Here is a 16099-nt window from a genome sequence, read left to right on the forward strand (position 1 = left end):
GGGCCCGTCAAGGCTGAACTGTGCCCCCCTAAGCCAGGTACTTGTGAATGTGACCTTATTTAGAATAGGGGTCCTTGCAGGTGTGATTACATTAATTGAGGTCATTTGCGTGAGCCCTAATCCGGGATGACTGGGTCGTGAAAAGGGGACCATTGGACACAGAGGCACACGCTCAGGGAGGTGGCCACGTGAAGACGGAGGATGGAGGTGGTGCAGCCACAAGCCAAGGACGGCTGGCAAGCCCCGGTCCCCGCCCCCCAGGCCCAGAAGAGGCAAGGAAGGCCCCTCCTCTAGGGGCACATCTGGGGGTGACTAGCACTTTCACACTTCCACTTCACATGCACAAAGGGACTCTGCAGGTGGGATCAAGTCAAGGATCTTGAGACAGAAGATTCTCCTGGACTGTCCAGGAGTGGAGTCACAGGCAAGTGAACTTCTGAGAGGGAGACCGAGAGATTAGGCTACAGACGAGAAGGCAATGGGACACTGGAGAGGCTGTGCTGCAGGCTATGGAGACAGACAAGGGGCTGAAGGGCAAGGAATGTGAGCAGCACAGCTCCAGGGGCTGCGGAGGCAAGGAGACTGCGCCCCAGAGGAAGCACAGCCAGGAGGGCTGACTCAGGACTTCTAGCCTCCAGATATGCGTGGCTACCAGCCTCTCAGCTGCCGGTCCTTGTCATGGCCACCCCAGGAAACAAATTCACCTCCTTTCAAGCCCGTCCACTTCCACAGACCGAGCCCCTGCAGGGAAGGCTGAAACCCAAGCACCAGGCAGACAGAGGAGCCTCCCAAACTCAGTGAACAATGAGTGAGCGGGTGCAGGTGGCCCGTCCCCCAGTGAGGAGTCACAGGGCAACCCTTGGGGACCTGGAGCCAAGCCAGAGTGACTACACATCAAACAGAACATAAATGCAGCCTGTAGAGGCACTGTCTGCCCGGGTTTTACTATAGAAATGATGGTGCATGGGAAGGAGGCAGGACCCCAGGTGGCTCTGAGACCCAGGTGGATGGGCAGCACCCAAGGAGTCCTCCCTGGGGTGGGCTGCAGGCCAGGGATGGAGGCCAGGGAGTCCCTTGGCTGGTGGAAGGGTGTTTCCTCAAAGACAGGGCCTTTCTTTCAGGGCCGATGACTTTATCGGGTGCAGAAACCCAGTGCTGGGGCCCACAATGCTTTTAGTGACCCCATAAAATGGTTTTAACTTTTGTTTTTTTAAAAAAACAGAAAATAAAAAATAATGAATAAACAATAATGCACCCAGCCTGGATTATATTCATCTTTGGTCCAAGGCAATCATAAGACTTTTTTTTTTAAGGTAGAAAAGCACCTTGGGCGCCCTGACCCTGCCCTCCTTGGTCATCAGCTTCCCCAGTGGCTGGCGGATGTTTCTGGGAGGCCTGACAGCGGCCACCTTGGAGTGAGCTTGGCCAGCAGGGTCGGCCCTGGTCTCTGCAGAGTGGTGTTAACTCGTTATAGTGCAGGGTGAGAACCAGGAGGGGAAAGGTAGGAGCAGACACGCTCAGGAGGGCAGATGTCCAGGAGAGGGGTCTAGGCTTGAAGGACAAGGAGCTGACCAAAGACAACTCGGCAAAGAGGGTTATTCTCAGAGGGAAAGAGAGGTTGTGCCAAAGCCCGGAGGCCCCAGACACAGCGAGTTCAGCTGGTGTGCCCGCAGCATCACATGTCCTGCAGGAGAGGGGCCACAGGCTGGGTGACAAAGGACCCCGTGCGTCATACCAAGGGTGCGTGCACACTAAGCCGCTCAGCTGCATCCGACTCTTTGCAACCCCATGGACTGTAGCCCACCAGGCTCCTCTGTCCATGGGATTCTCCAGGCAAGAATACTGGAGTGCGTGGCTGTGCCCTCCTCCAGGGGATCTTCCCAACCCAGGAATCGAAACTCGCATCCTGCATTGGCGGGCAGGTTCCTTATCACCTGGGAAGCCCGTCATACCAAGAGGAGGGAGCCCAGATGCATCCTGGGTATTGCAGGATTCCAGGAGGTGGCTGCCCCTCTATTATACCCCAAATTAGCGTTTCTCACAGCTCTGGGAGGTGTCACCAGCTTCCTGAAGGACAGATGTTTGCCATCAGTTTACACGTGTGCGTGGTGTGTGTGTGTGTGTTAGAGCAGATTCTACATGTTCCTTAAATTGACATCACTTTTGTGCAGCTGTCAATGAAAGCTCGAAAGCAGGAGATAGTGGGATGAAATTAGAGCTACTGTGCGTGGTTCCACTCATCGCCCCGTGTTCTCTGCCAGATGCCCCCCATGGTGGCCCTTACCCCCTGATGTGGGCTGTGGCTTTAAGGGACAGCATATGGGAACGGCAGGGGGCGGGGAACAGCCTGCTGCAGGGTTTCCATTACATTTGTGCCCCTGGCAGTCACATGGAGCGTATCAATCCTCAGACTCATGCTTAAAAATGCATAAAACACGATACACAGGAAAGAAAACCAAGGATACTGAAATACTAATATGAAAACATTGCCAAAATGTAGATTTGTGATATAATACATCAAACAACAAGCTCTTACAATACTATTTCAAAGGAATGATGAGACTAAACACTTCCCGAAATCTCAATGTCACTTGCAGCGTGATACACAGAACACCGGTGATTCGTGTTGGTGAATCACAAGTATGACTTCTATTTCTGCAGCTGATTGTACAAAGTGAAAGAATGGGTCCACTGCAGGCTATATAACACGCTGCTGAAAGAAATTAAAATAAGACCCAAATAAATGGAATGACACCACGGATGGACAGACACTAGTGTTAAGGTGAGAATCCTTCCCAGACTGACCTACACTCAATACAATCCCTATCAAAATCCCAACAGACTTTCTCCTTAGAAATGGAAATTACAAGGGTTTGTGAATGGCCAAAACAATCTTTAAAATAAAGAATAAGCTGGAGGACTCAGGCTTCCTAATTTCAAAACATACTACAAAGCTACAGTAATCAAAACAGTATGGGACTAGTGTAAGAATAGCTACATAAATCAATGGTATAGAATGGAGGAGTCCAGAACTATAATCATGTGTTCATGGTCAACTGACTTTTCACTAAGGGTGCCAAGACCATTTAATGGGGCAAGAAGAGTCTCTTCAATAAGTGGCATCAGGACAACTAGCTGTCTGCACATGAAAGAATCAAGCTGGACCCTGACCACACACCATATAAAAAAACTAATTCGAAATGGAATAAAAACCTAAATATAAAAGCTAAAGCCTTAAAATTCTTAAAAGGAAACATGAGGTAAATCTTTATGACCCTGCATTTGGCAATGATGTCTTAGATATAACACCAAAAGCACAATCAACAAAAATAATCTGTACTTGACTGAAATTTTAAAATTTTGTGCATTGAAGAACACAAGCAAGAAAATGATGAGACCGACCCACAAAATGGTAGAAAATATCTGCAACTGATACATCTGGTAAGGACCTAGTATCCAGAGTATATATAAAAACCTCTTACAACTCAACAACAGAAAGACAAACAACCCAATTAAAAATGGAAAAGAACTTGAACAGACATCGCTCCGAAGAAGATAAACAAATAGCGAACAGGCACAGGAAGAGATATTCAACATCATTCTCCATTATGAGGAAATGTAAACCAAAGCCACAAGGAAATGCCGCCTCACACCTATGAGAATGGCTACAATAAAAGTAAATAATGGTTGCTGGTGAGGATATAAAATGAAACCTTGCACACTGTGGGTGAAAATGTAAAATGGTGCAGCTACTGTGGAAAACAGCAGCTCCTCAGCATGTTAAACAAAAATTCAACACATGAACCAGCAATTCCACTCCTGGGTACAAACCCAAGAGAATGCAAAACAGGTGCTCAAACAGAGACTTGTACACAAATGTTCATTCCAGTACTATTCACACTTAACCAAAAGGAGGGAACGACACAGATGCCCATCGATAAGATGAGGAGATAAACGCAATGTGGACCACACAGTCTATGATTCCATTTCTATGAAGTGTCCAGAATAGGAAAATCCACAGAGACAGGAAAGAGATGAGTGATTGCTTAGAGCTAAGGGCAGACGGAATCAGGGAGTAACTGCCAGTGCGTATGGGGTCTCCTCTGGAGGCAACTGAAAATGTTCTGAAAGGAGATAGTGGTGATGGTTGGACAACACTGTGAATGTAATATCACTAAATTGAACACTTTAAAGTTGTAAATTGTATTTTATGTATCAGTTCAGTCGCTCAATCCTGTCCTTTGCGACCCCATGGACTGCAGCACGCCAAGCTTTCCTGTCCATCACCAACTCCTGGAGCTTGCTCAAACTCATATCCATCAAGTCGGTGATGCCATCCAACCATCTCATCCTCTGTCATCCCCTTCTCCTCCTGCCTTCAATCTTTCCCAGCATCAGGGTCTTTTCTAATGAATCAGCCCTTCACATCAGGTGGCCAAAGTATTGGAATTTCAGCTTCAGCATCAGTCCTTCCAACACAGTTTGCTCCAAATAAAAGGTGAGGGGGGGTGAGGCAGAGACAGGAGGCCAGACTATGGCAGGGGCCTTAGAGAGACAGATGGGAACCCCAAGCCAGAGCAGCCTTACCCCAGAGACCAGAGGGGTCCCAGGTGTGTGTTCTGGAAAGAACAGCCAGGAATGGACAGCAAATAGGCTATGGGCCTCAGGGTGAACTTTATCAGGAATTTATAAGGAGAGGATCATATGCCGGACCTGCTCGGGACAGTCCTGACAACGGTTCCTGCCCCAGCATCCCAAATGCACAGGGCCCACTGCCACTCCCGAAAGTATCCCACTCTGGGCGATTAATTACACAGCCACGCAACTTACAAGGCCCTGGACGCTGCACCAGTTCTCTAAATGTTCACCATGAGCTGGGAACTGGCAGTTCACCCTATTTCACAGACGAGGGGCTTGAAGGGCATTTGAATATGCTGTGTTCCCACCTGCTCTTTCTGGTTGGGGTCTCCTCTCTTGCTGGGGGCCTCCCAGAGGTCACTGCTCAACTAGGGTGGGAACTAGGGAGTCTGTAGCAGGGCAGAATCATTCCATGAACCCCACGTAGCTGCCAGAACGGAAAACAGAGCTTGGCAGGCTCCGTGTCAGGTGGGCATGGGTCTGAATCCTACTGCTACCCACCAGTTAGCTGGCTGACCTTGGGCCGGGGTCCTCTCTGACCTTAATTCCCCACCTTCAAAACCAGGACAGAAGATCAACCTTCAAGACAGTAAGAGCGCAGGCAGGCAGCACTGAGTCGATGGTAGCTGGGTCATTCTTTCTCTGCTGTCTCTGCCCTCCCACCCTTGGGGCTGGGAGGGGGTGGGGTGGGTAGAGAAATGTGCTTTTCTGCTGAGTAATGCAGTTAAAAAAAAAGAAAAGATCTTGGAAACAGAAGATGAATCCTGATATCTCCAAGCATTTACAGCACTTAAATATTTTAGGTAACCCACACAAAGTGAACACACAGACATACCCCCAAATGATTCAATCCACATAATTATTCGATTCTGGGTGAAGCCCCCACTGTACAGCTGGGCCAGGAAACTGCAAAACATGGTAGGGGAACCCCACCTGACGCTCTGTTGGAGGTGACAGGGTGCTGAAGCTGCTGAAGTATTTCTAGGATCCCCAGTGCCAACTCGTGTAGACCGCCCCCACCGGTGAGTGCCAAGGAAACGGTGTCACCATTCATAAATATTTAACAAATGCATCCTGAAACACACCAGGGGATTATTGGAGAGGGTGGAAAAACAGACTGACTAACAGCACAGGAAGCTCAAGGTCATTAAGGATGTGAGAAAAAGATACAAACCACCCACAGATTCATTTGGTTTGTTCTCTTGTTTTGGCCACACTGTGTGGCATGCAGGATCTTATTTCCCAAACCAAGGATCTAACTGGTCACACACAACACCCCCTCATTGCCCCCTGCATTTGGGAGTGTAGAGTCTTAACTGCTGGACCACCAGGGAAGTCCCTACCCACAGATTCACTTGTGGACAGAAGGCAAAGGGACCCTCCAGTGCAGCACCCAGGGCCCATACAAACAAATCCAGTCTCTCCTCCCAGGACGTTCTCCCAGCCCTGCGCCATCTGGGCCAGGCTGACCTTGGAATCTCTGAAAGGCCAGAAGGCAACGTAGCAGCAGGGGCTGGGATGCAGCCTGTTCACCCGAACCCTGAACTTACAAGTAGAATGCGTGTGGATGTCAGAGGTGTCAACAGCTCTCCATCATGGCAGTCGCAAGCAGAAATATTCCTTTAATCTGCCTCATTATGGCCCCTCCGCCCCTCCAGAATCCCACACAACACCATGACATGCTGCTCTGCATGGGTGAGCAGGACCACGCAATTAGAACAGTGTTTAGGTTTAGTTCACTGGAGAAACAGCTCAGGCCCATGTTTATTCTCGGCATAAATACACCTCCAATTAATTAAGCGGCCGCTTTCCTTGTTGACACCAACCTCTTTGGAAGCCTAGACTCTGGGCCACCGCTGGGTGGCTCATCCAGCAATCCCATGTGGAGGAGCCTCAGAAAACCCTCTCCCCAGCCAGCGGTTACCTAGCAACCAGCCTAGCAACCTCGTAGCCAAGAGATTAATCCCTGGGTGATAATCATAAAGCAACATCCAAAAAGACATCTCGTCTCGAGGATGCCATCCAAAGGTATATAAAGATGAGGCTTACAGCAGCGGCCTCCCGCTCCTGAACTACACAAGTGACAGACAAAAAGGGCCCATGTTATTTACTGGTTGCTTCAACAGCTGAAAGGCATGGTTTCATTCTGGCCCTTCACACACGGGGCCGGAAAGAATGAAGAGACGGCTGGGCTGGGGAGCCACATGGAAGCTGCCCGCTCACCAGCAGGACGAGGAAGACGTTCTGTCCCAGGAGAGCCGTGACTGACCTTCAAGGTGATTGGGGAGGGGGGGCGCATGCAGGTCCTCCTCTCTGCTGCCCACATGCACCCCAATTTTCCAAAAGAGAGCCCCCCGCCCTCAGCCAGCTGACACCACCCACCAGAGAAGCACGCCTCACTGTCTGCATGCATTCAGAGATGCGAGAAACATAAGTGGGTAGGAAAAGGCCGAGAGAACATTCTAGAAGGGCTAAAACCCTCAGCATCTTCAAAAGGCACCCGCTTTCCTAAGCCTGCCCTGCTCGTGTGCTAGAACGCAGCCCCACCCACAAAAGGTCATGAACCCAAAAGAATCATCTGGAGAGGTTGTCACAATACCCTAGGGTCCAAGGTCCCACTGCTACAATCAAACCTCAGGTGATTCCAACACAGGTGGCCCCAGGCCATACCTGGAGGCTACATTCCACACCCAGACCCCCACAGCAGGCAGGCAGGCAGGGAACCAGCTACACCTGCTTCCTGTTTGGGAGCAAAAGCAGGAAGTGTGTGCAGGATACAGGTCATTGAGCTGAACAAGTTGGGATCACAGGCCTCCGGGTCAAGCTGGCCAGGTCGCTTCACACTGACTGCGGGACCCTGGGCGTGTCACCTGCTGACTGCGTGGTCACCTATAAAGGACTCAGACCCGTACCCGGCCCAGAGAGGAGCTTCCTGGGGAGCTACCACCAAATGTACCCAACAAGCCAGGGTCCCTGGAAACTTCGCCACCTGGGGCCGGCAGCCTGGTCTGTCACCCCGACTTACGGAGCTGTCACCCTGTGTGTCCAGCACCACGGAAGGCATCGGGGAGCTCCTCTCCCGCCTGACATAGAGGGGCTGGGAAGTTCTGTCTGCACCCAGAGCCCCGCACCTTCACTCTGCCTGACAGTGGCTCGGGGGTACTACACTCCGGCCGCCTCCCCCAGGTCAACAACTCAGGTCAAGGGGCCTTTGCTTATTAGCAGGGTCACCCCACTGGACAGACTCACCCCACTCACTGGGGCACCAGGTCACAGGCCTCACACCCAAAGAGATGCATGGGCCAGGGAAAGGCACCCCAACACAAAAAGCTGAAATTCGAGGCTCACATGGGGAGGACTCGAGGTACACGGGCGCCCCCATATCCGAAGGCTGCTGGAAAGGAGGGTGACTGGTGTTCGGACGGAGGCCACAGGGCGGCAGGCACTGGGAAGGGTTCTGAATCAACAAAGGAAAAGACTTCTTAGAAGCGAGTCAGTCCAGCAGCACATGGGTCACCTGGGGCTCAGAGCATCCTCTGCAAATGTGTCCTGCAGGAGAAGCCGCCTGGACCTCAGGTGTTACAGCCAAGAATAGGCTGCTCAGGTTCAAGATTTCTACCTCAATTCCCCCTCGAGTGCAAAATGCAGATAATAACAGTGCCTGCCCCCTGAGGTTTCTGAGTATAAAATGAGATCATAAACATAACGAGCCTGACCCAGAGTCTGGCTCCTGGGGGCACTCCATTACTGTGAGAGGCTGTCATTGCCTCATTAAAAAGGGCAGTGGAACTACAAGGAGGGTGAGGTTAATCCTGGGAGGCTTCACGGCAGAGGTGATATCTGAGCTGGCACTGGAAGGTGACAGAAGGGGAACCGGGCCTAGAAATTGGAAGCGGGGCCCACAGAGTAGTGTGTGTGGCAGGAGGGGTGATGCAAGGGCATTGGACTCGGAGGCAGAGAGTCGTGGGGAGGACCCCAGCCCCACCCGGTGACCTCCTGGGACTCAACGGCCTCAGCTGCAAAAGGGGCTGTGATCCTCCCTTCAGGATGGCCAGGAATCACAGGAAGACCACAAATCTAAGTGTACAGACATGCCTGGTTTACACATAGAACTGGGGAAACAGGCCACTGCAGTGCAAAAAAATCCACTGAGCACCACCTGTGGACAACACCTCTTAGACATCCCTGGGAGGTGGGAGCAGAGAAGGCAGGACCTCTGCCGCCACAGCCCACCCCCTGGGATAGCACCGATCTTCTGGGCCCAGGTTCTTGGCAACCGGAGCCTGGTAACCACACAAAGGCCCAGCCAAGGCTGAGAGCCCTGGAGGCTCTGGTGCGTCATCCACACCTTAAATAAGGGACCTGGGGACCTCCGGGAAAAGCACAAGCAAAGGACCCCAGACGTGGGGTCAGAGCCGGCAGGCAACTCACAGATGAAGGGATGGCCGTTCAAGGGCCACAAAGCGTACTGCCTTGTAGGGACACACAATGGCAGGGCCAGAAGAGGCAGGGTTCAAAGCAGGGATAACAAACCCAGCCATGCTCAGAGATCCAGATGGTGATGGTTATCATGACCTTGAAAATGAGGTCACCTCTGCCTCAGCCAGGGCTGAGCCCCAGGTGTGGACAGGACAGGATGAGCGACTGGCCCCAGAAGAGGCACACACCAAGCGGCTGGCCAGAGCAGGAGATAGATGGTGACCTTAGGTCAGTCTGACCTGGTCCCCCATGAACCTCGCAACACAGATGAACCACCAAGCCAGGAACCGCCAGAAGAGCATCTCCACCTGTACACCCTCCTGGACACCAGCAGAAACCACAGACGCAGGCCTGTCTGTGCCTCGACTTCTCCATCTGTAAATTGAGTAGCACTAATGGTACTTGCTTCTCTGGGAAGGCTGATAGGAGGGTTAGATGAGCTGACACCAGTAACAGCCCCACAGACACAAAAGACACGGCGACTCTGATGGGACCTGCTGTGCGGTTTTCAGGCAAGCCCCCGGATGGTCTTCCTCCAGCCCAGGACGGCAGCACCAAGGCATGGGAAGAAGGACTTAAAGCCAGATTATGTCCTGGCATACCCAATCACCCCACAAAGCCGCTCACTCCTTTGGGGTTGACTTTCATCTCTTAACCAGTTCACAGGGTTGACAGAGAGAGAGAACAGGATGCACTATGCAAAGGGGCTTTGGAAACTGCAGAGCATGGGGGCGGGCAGGTGTCTATGCACCCAGCATAAAGACACTGCTCACACATCCACGTGGGTGACAACCAGGGTGGCCAGTCAAGGCCACCCTTCAGGGCCTGGGTGACTTATGCCTTATGTCTCCTAAATCATTCCTTTGAATCTAGGTGAGGGCCTCCATTTTACCATCTTTCATGTTTGCCAAAGAAACAAAGTTTCCAGAATATCAATATCCTAACTTGTTCCTCAACCATCACAGCTGCTTCCACCCTCAGAGGCCACACAGACTCAGTGGAGAAGGCTTTGTCCCCAGGCTTGGCTGGAACCCTGACCCTTTCAGTAGCTGTCTCTCCCTAAAGAATGGTCTGGAGCAGTTTCTTTCCCCAAAGTGAGCACTTCCAGCAAACTGTGTACAGAGCTGGTCAGGCCCCACACCTCTGCACCTGTCAAGGATGGTGATAGGTGAAGTGTGAACACAAGGGCTCCAGAGTGGACCACCTCTGACTCCTGGCCCTGACTGCCCTGTGCCTCAACTTCTGCAAACCAGGTTACATGGAGAGTATTGACTCCCTGGAGAGGGATGCTCAGATGAGCCTGCAACACAAAGGCTCAGACTGGGTCTTGCACCAACTAAGGACAATGGTTGTCTTTTTGTTATTGTTTGCCCCTCTTCTGCACTTAAGGTAAAGATTTTACTGTTTATAAAGTGTTAGCTGCTCAGTCATGTCCAATTCTTTGTGACCCTATGGACTGTAGACAACCAGGCTTCTCTGTCCATGGAATTCTCCAGGCAAGAATACTAGAGTGGGTTGCCATTCCATTCTCCAGGGGATCTTCCAGACTCAAGAATCAAACCCAGGCGTCTCGCATTGCAGGCAGATTCTTTACTATTTGAGCTACCCAGGAAGCCATATATACCTCTGTCTAAAAGAAAGTTGAGGACTGGGTTGTCCCTATTATTAAAACTTGGTAATACTGATCATTTTCTGAAAATAAAAGAAAGAAGAAATTTTAAAAACCACAAGGTCAATTTTGCATATCTGGAGTCAGCCCATATTAGTGTCCCATTCTGTTCCCATCATTCCACAGGTCATCTCTGGAGCTCAGTGGACCTGTCCTGGGGGCAAAAGCAGCATCTCACCTGTCTCCGGGGCCACTCACCTTGAACCTCTCGGTGACGCCCTCGGTGATGCTGACAGTGAACTCTGCTATCTTGGGAGGACGCACTTTGCCTTTCTTGCGGTCAGGTTCATATTCAGTCTTAGTTTTCACGACCACCTTGTTCAGGAAATAGAAGCAAACAGTTAGGAGTATGGCCACATGCATTCTGACACACCTGTCCAAAGAGGACAGGTTGTCAGGGGGGACTCTAGTGTTCAAAGTCACCATTTTGCCAGGAAGTATTTCACAAAAAGAATGAGTACAGTCACCACTTATTACAACTCTCCTCTGTGCCAAGACTAGTGAGAAATTACGCACTGATAATCCTGAGAGCAGCACCAGAAGGGAAATATGACAACAGAGAGTCACAGAAGTTAAGCTCCGAAGCCAAGGCTAATAGGCAGCAGGCCTATTAGGGGTCAGCAGGGCCCCAGACTCCTGATGCAGTGCTCCCCCAGCACCTGGGGCTCCCGCCTCCGTATCTGGGGCTCCCGCCTCCATACCTGGTGCTCCCTTCACAGTGAACTCCCTTCACTGTGGTGCTGGAGGAGACTCTTGAGAATCTCTTGGACTGCAAGGAGATCCAACCAGTCTATCCTAGAGGAAATCAGTCCTGAATATTCATTGGAAGGACTGATGCTGAAGCTGAAGCTCCAATACTTTGGCCACCTGATGAGAAGAACTGACTCATTGGGAAAGACCCTGATGCTGGGAAAGACTGAAGGCAAGAGGAGAAGGGGACGACAGAAGATGAGATGGTTGGATGGTATCACCGACTCGATGGGCATGGGTTTGAACAAGCTCCAGGAGTTGGTGATGGACAGGGAAGCCTGGCGCACTGCAGTTCATGGGGTCGCAAAGAGTCAGACATGACTGAGAGACTGAACTGACTGATCACTGCCCGGAGCTTCATGGTCTGGGTAGTGGGAAGGAAGGATACATTTATTTTTTATCTGCTGCCAGGGGTAAAATGAGAAGATTCAAGTGCACTATGTCCCTCCAGGATCAGGAAGGAACAGGAAACCAGCCTTCAAGCAAATCACTTTTGGGGAGTCTGTCTAACCCCCACCATCCTCCTCTCTCCCCTGTCTCTGCGTGCTCAGTTGCTTCAGCTGTGTTTGACTCCTTGCAACCCCGTGGACTGTAGCTCCCTGTCCATGGGATACTCCAGGCAAGAATACTGGAGTGGGTTGACCACTTCCTACTCCAGGGGATCTTCCCAACCCAGAGATCGAACCCATGTCTCCTACCCCTCCTGCGTTGACCAGCAGGTTCTTTACCACTTAGATGGTCTCCTTGCTTGTTACCCTTCCACTCTCCACTGTGAAGCAGGAGATGTTTTTCCAACCAGGAAACCTGCTCTGCCTTTGCCCAGGGCAAACCTGTTCCCATCATCCCCACCAGCTTCAGATGAACCCTAACCCAACCTTGCAGCCTCCACCCTCAGCCTTTCTGCATCATTTACTGCCCTCCTCAAACCCTGTTTCTGGGATTGTTTCCTTCTCTGTCCCCACTTGACGAGGCGGCAAAGTATCCAGGGGCTACAAGTCTCTAATCCCCAAACGCCCACCCCCACCCCAAAGCAGGAGCCAGGAAGTGGCTGTTGGACTGGAGAGGACCAGCCCCCCGCCACCAACCTGCTTCCTCACCCAGGTGGCAGCGCCCTTCACTGGGTGGGACATACTGCCTTGCATGATGCTGGGACCCAGGGCAGAACAAGGACTTAGGAGATTGCAGGGATCCCACACGGAGCTGTGACAGTGGACCCAGCCTCAGGGAGAAATTGGCTCATGCCTCGTGACACTGAAAAACCGATCCAAGGGCCACATCGCTTGTAAGCACACCCTTGGCCCCCTCTTCCCTCCCTTCAGTTACATGCAGCTCTCCTCTGCCCAGCCTGACAGCCTGCGTGCCCAGTCCAGGGGCACCCGTCTCTAGGGCAGCACTAGAGCCTAACCCTGCCATCCTCGAACCCCAACTGTACCTGACTAGCTGCGTGACCCTGAGCACACCCTTGACCACTTGGAACCTCAGTGTCCTGGCCTGTGAAATGGGAACAAGGCCCATCTGGTTGGGCTACTGTGAGGAGGAGGGAATCCCTGGGACCCTCAGCCCAGTGGGGACTTGCTCAGTAGCCCACTGGCCCAGATTCAGTCTGCCTCTGCCACTACAAGGCTGACCTCAGGCAAGTTCCTTACTCTCTGTGCCTCCATTTCCACACCTGTAAAATGGGGCAACAGTGGTGGTTACTGTCTAATGTCAGCAACACGAAAGGAAGTGAAAGCTGTAAACCACACAGACAAGGGCTTGGTGCATAATAAACATTCAACACACGTCAGCAGAGACTGGCCCTGATGCGGCTGCCAGCTCTGTGACTACCCGCACTGTCGCACCTCTAGAACCTCGGCACGCAGCACACAGTCCATTGACAACCCTATCTGCACTATCCGCCGTCAGACACGTGTCCTCTGGGACAGGTGACATCACCTCCCTGAACCTGGGCTGGGAGCAACACGGTGCCACTGCTTGGGTTAAGAGACATCGCATGTGAGCACGGTCTAGCTCCAAGAGGGCAGAGCAAGAGGTCTTGCTGGAGCTTCACATCCTGGAGGGTGGTGGCCATCAGTTGAGTGACCTTGGGCATGTCCTATAAACTCCCGGAGAGTCGGTTTCTTCATCTGTGGACCTTAGAAATCTTCTGGCCCAACCATCACTTCCTGCTAGAATCCCCAACTGGGAGCATCACAGGGATGGGAGATTCATCACCTTTCAGAGCAGCCTAGGTTACTTCAATACTTTGACCACCTGATGCAAAGAGCCGACTCATTGGAAAAGACCCTGATTTCAGGAAAGATTGAGGGCAGGAGAAAGGGGTGGCAGAGGATGAGATGGTTGGATGGCATCCCTGACTCGATGGACATGAGTTTGAGCAAACTCCGGGAGATAGTGAAGGACAGGGAAGCCTGGCATGCTGCAGTCCAAGGGGTCACAAAGAGTCGAACACAATTGAGTGACTTAAGAACAAAGCTACTCCTGGACGGCCCAATTGGTTGGTCAAGACTTCATACCTGTCTGAAACCTCCTCCCTGCTATAAGCCAACCGTGTGCCAGACGCTTCCAAAATGGAACAGACTTAGGACGCAAGAGGAGGCCGAGTGGAGGGAAGGGCCTGACAGGGGTGCTGCCCGGGCACGCAGTGTTCCTGGCACAGGCTGCCATGGCTCCTGGGCTGAGGCAGCAGGGGAAGGTGGGGATGGTGGCGCCAGGCTGTGCTAACCTGCACAGCAAAAGGGAGGTGGGAGCCAAGGCCTCAGGCAGTCCTGCCCCTCCCTCAAAGCCTCTTTTGGACCATCAATGCCCCAGAGTGGTCCCACATGGCCCAAGCGCACAGGTGAGATCAGCTGATCCTTTTCCTTGAAATGAAACACTTGTTTCAGCCTCCCTCCAGCCCCTGCCCCCCTGCCTACCTACCCAAACACAAGAGTTGGGAGGATCAGAACCACCTCGAGGAGCTGAGTAAGCCTATCAAAGGGCCCACCATGTGAATAAAGGAATCCTTCAGAGAGGATGGATCCATGGCAGGAATATTCCCCCCATCCCCACCTGAGCCCTGTCACCCATCATCGTCAACAGGCTGGAATAAAGGACAAGTCCTGAGTCAGAACCACACCGCCAGGCATTCAATGAAACAAGAAACGCCTGCACACTTCAGGGAAGAGAGAGCGCTTCCTGGCGGCTGGGGTGACTTCTAAAGAGCAGCAAGGCCGGCAGAAAGGATGCGAGTGCCCAATTTTAGGTCTCCGTTTCACGATAGAGTTGTCTAGGCTTTTAAACGTTTTCTAAGCGTTAACTCTTGTAAAGACTGCTCTTAACGGACAGAAAGCACTCGATTGCAGACTGTATTTAAGAAAAGAGGGGATTCTTTAAATTCAGCGCACACACACAAATCCCATTTCCAGAAGAGGATGATGAATGGCTGTCCCCGGTTACACTAACACTGAGGAGCGCGAGTGTTCAGCTTATTTGGAGATTTTCACAAAAGGAACAAAGAGAGGAAGGTGGCGGCGACGGAGCGCGCATCCTGCCGCAGCTACCACCGGTGTGTCTGTGCGGGGGGAGAGGAGGATGCCCCCAGGGAGGGTCCATCTGGCCAAGGAGAGGGGTCTCCCCACCACAAAGGGGCGAATCGGAAACTGCACCACCCGGGAAGGCGCGAGGGGCCGCCGAGCCGCTCCTGGGCTCACCCCCAAAGCAGAGCCCCTGGTATCCCGTGGCAGGCAGGCGCAGAGCTGGGCTGGCGGCGGCGGAGGGGTCAGGGACCTCTCTCGGATCAGGGTCCCACGAAAATCAAAGGATCTTTCCCGGACCGCGCAGTTCCTGGGTCAGCACGAAGCTGTCATCTAAGGCGGGACGCGGAGGGTGGGGTGATGGGGGGCGCAGACCAACCGCTCCAGAATCCCTCGGGGATACGTTGTCCCCCGAGGCGCGTCCTCCACCCCGCCCAAGCCCGTCCCCAGCACACGCGCGGCGCTATCCTTTTGTTTCGGCCGCCACCCGAGATTTGGGGGTGCGCACCGGGCCGTGCGGGGTGCCGGGGTTGGGGGGCCTCTCACCTTATCCGGGGGCGGGAACTGCAGCTGATTGACATCGAGGGGCGTCATCAGGGGGATGGTGTCGAAGCCATCCTCCAGCAGCTGCTGCTTGGTGCCCTTCTCCGCGAAATTGTTCCCCAACTTCACCATGGTTCCGGGAGACCCGAGGCTGCCAGCCTGCGGAGCGAGGGCCGGGCGGGAGTCACCGCGAGCTGGACCCACCCGCTGTCCCGGGCGTCGGCGAGCTCTCCGGCCCCCCGCCTGGTCTCCGGGGAGGGGTCGTGAGGATGCAGAGGTCGCGGCTCTAGGGGTGGGGGGCGGGCGCGGTGTATTTACGGACTCCCACCCGCTGGACAAAAGCGCCCAGTGCAGGGGCGCACAGCCGCCGGGGAGGGGGCGCCGCCCCTGCCCGCGAGGTCTAGACGCGTCCCCGGTCTTGGCGCCGCTGCGCCGGAGACCTGCCCGGGGACCCCCACCCCCGGCCCTCCCACCTAAGGGTGATGCGCGGCCCTGGACCCGGCTC

At 53.1% G+C, this 16099-nt stretch overlaps 1 protein-coding gene across 1 annotated transcript in view; it reads right to left on the reverse strand.

Annotated features, from left to right (window-relative positions):
* The window catches only part of NSG1 (neuronal vesicle trafficking associated 1), a 31263-nt gene extending 15537 nt beyond the window's left edge, over window positions 1-15726 (reverse strand). Inside the window, exons 1-2 of the mRNA XM_052642172.1 lie at window positions 15598-15726; window positions 10985-11101 (exon numbers count right to left, since the gene is read on the reverse strand). Coding sequence (XP_052498132.1) covers window positions 10985-11101; window positions 15598-15726 — 246 coding nt within the window. The remainder of the gene's footprint in view (window positions 1-10984; window positions 11102-15597) is intronic.
* Window positions 15727-16099: the final 373 nt, after the last annotated feature.

Source organism: Budorcas taxicolor, chromosome 6, assembly GCF_023091745.1.
Source record: "Budorcas taxicolor isolate Tak-1 chromosome 6, Takin1.1, whole genome shotgun sequence".
NCBI lineage: Eukaryota > Metazoa > Chordata > Mammalia > Artiodactyla > Bovidae > Budorcas > Budorcas taxicolor.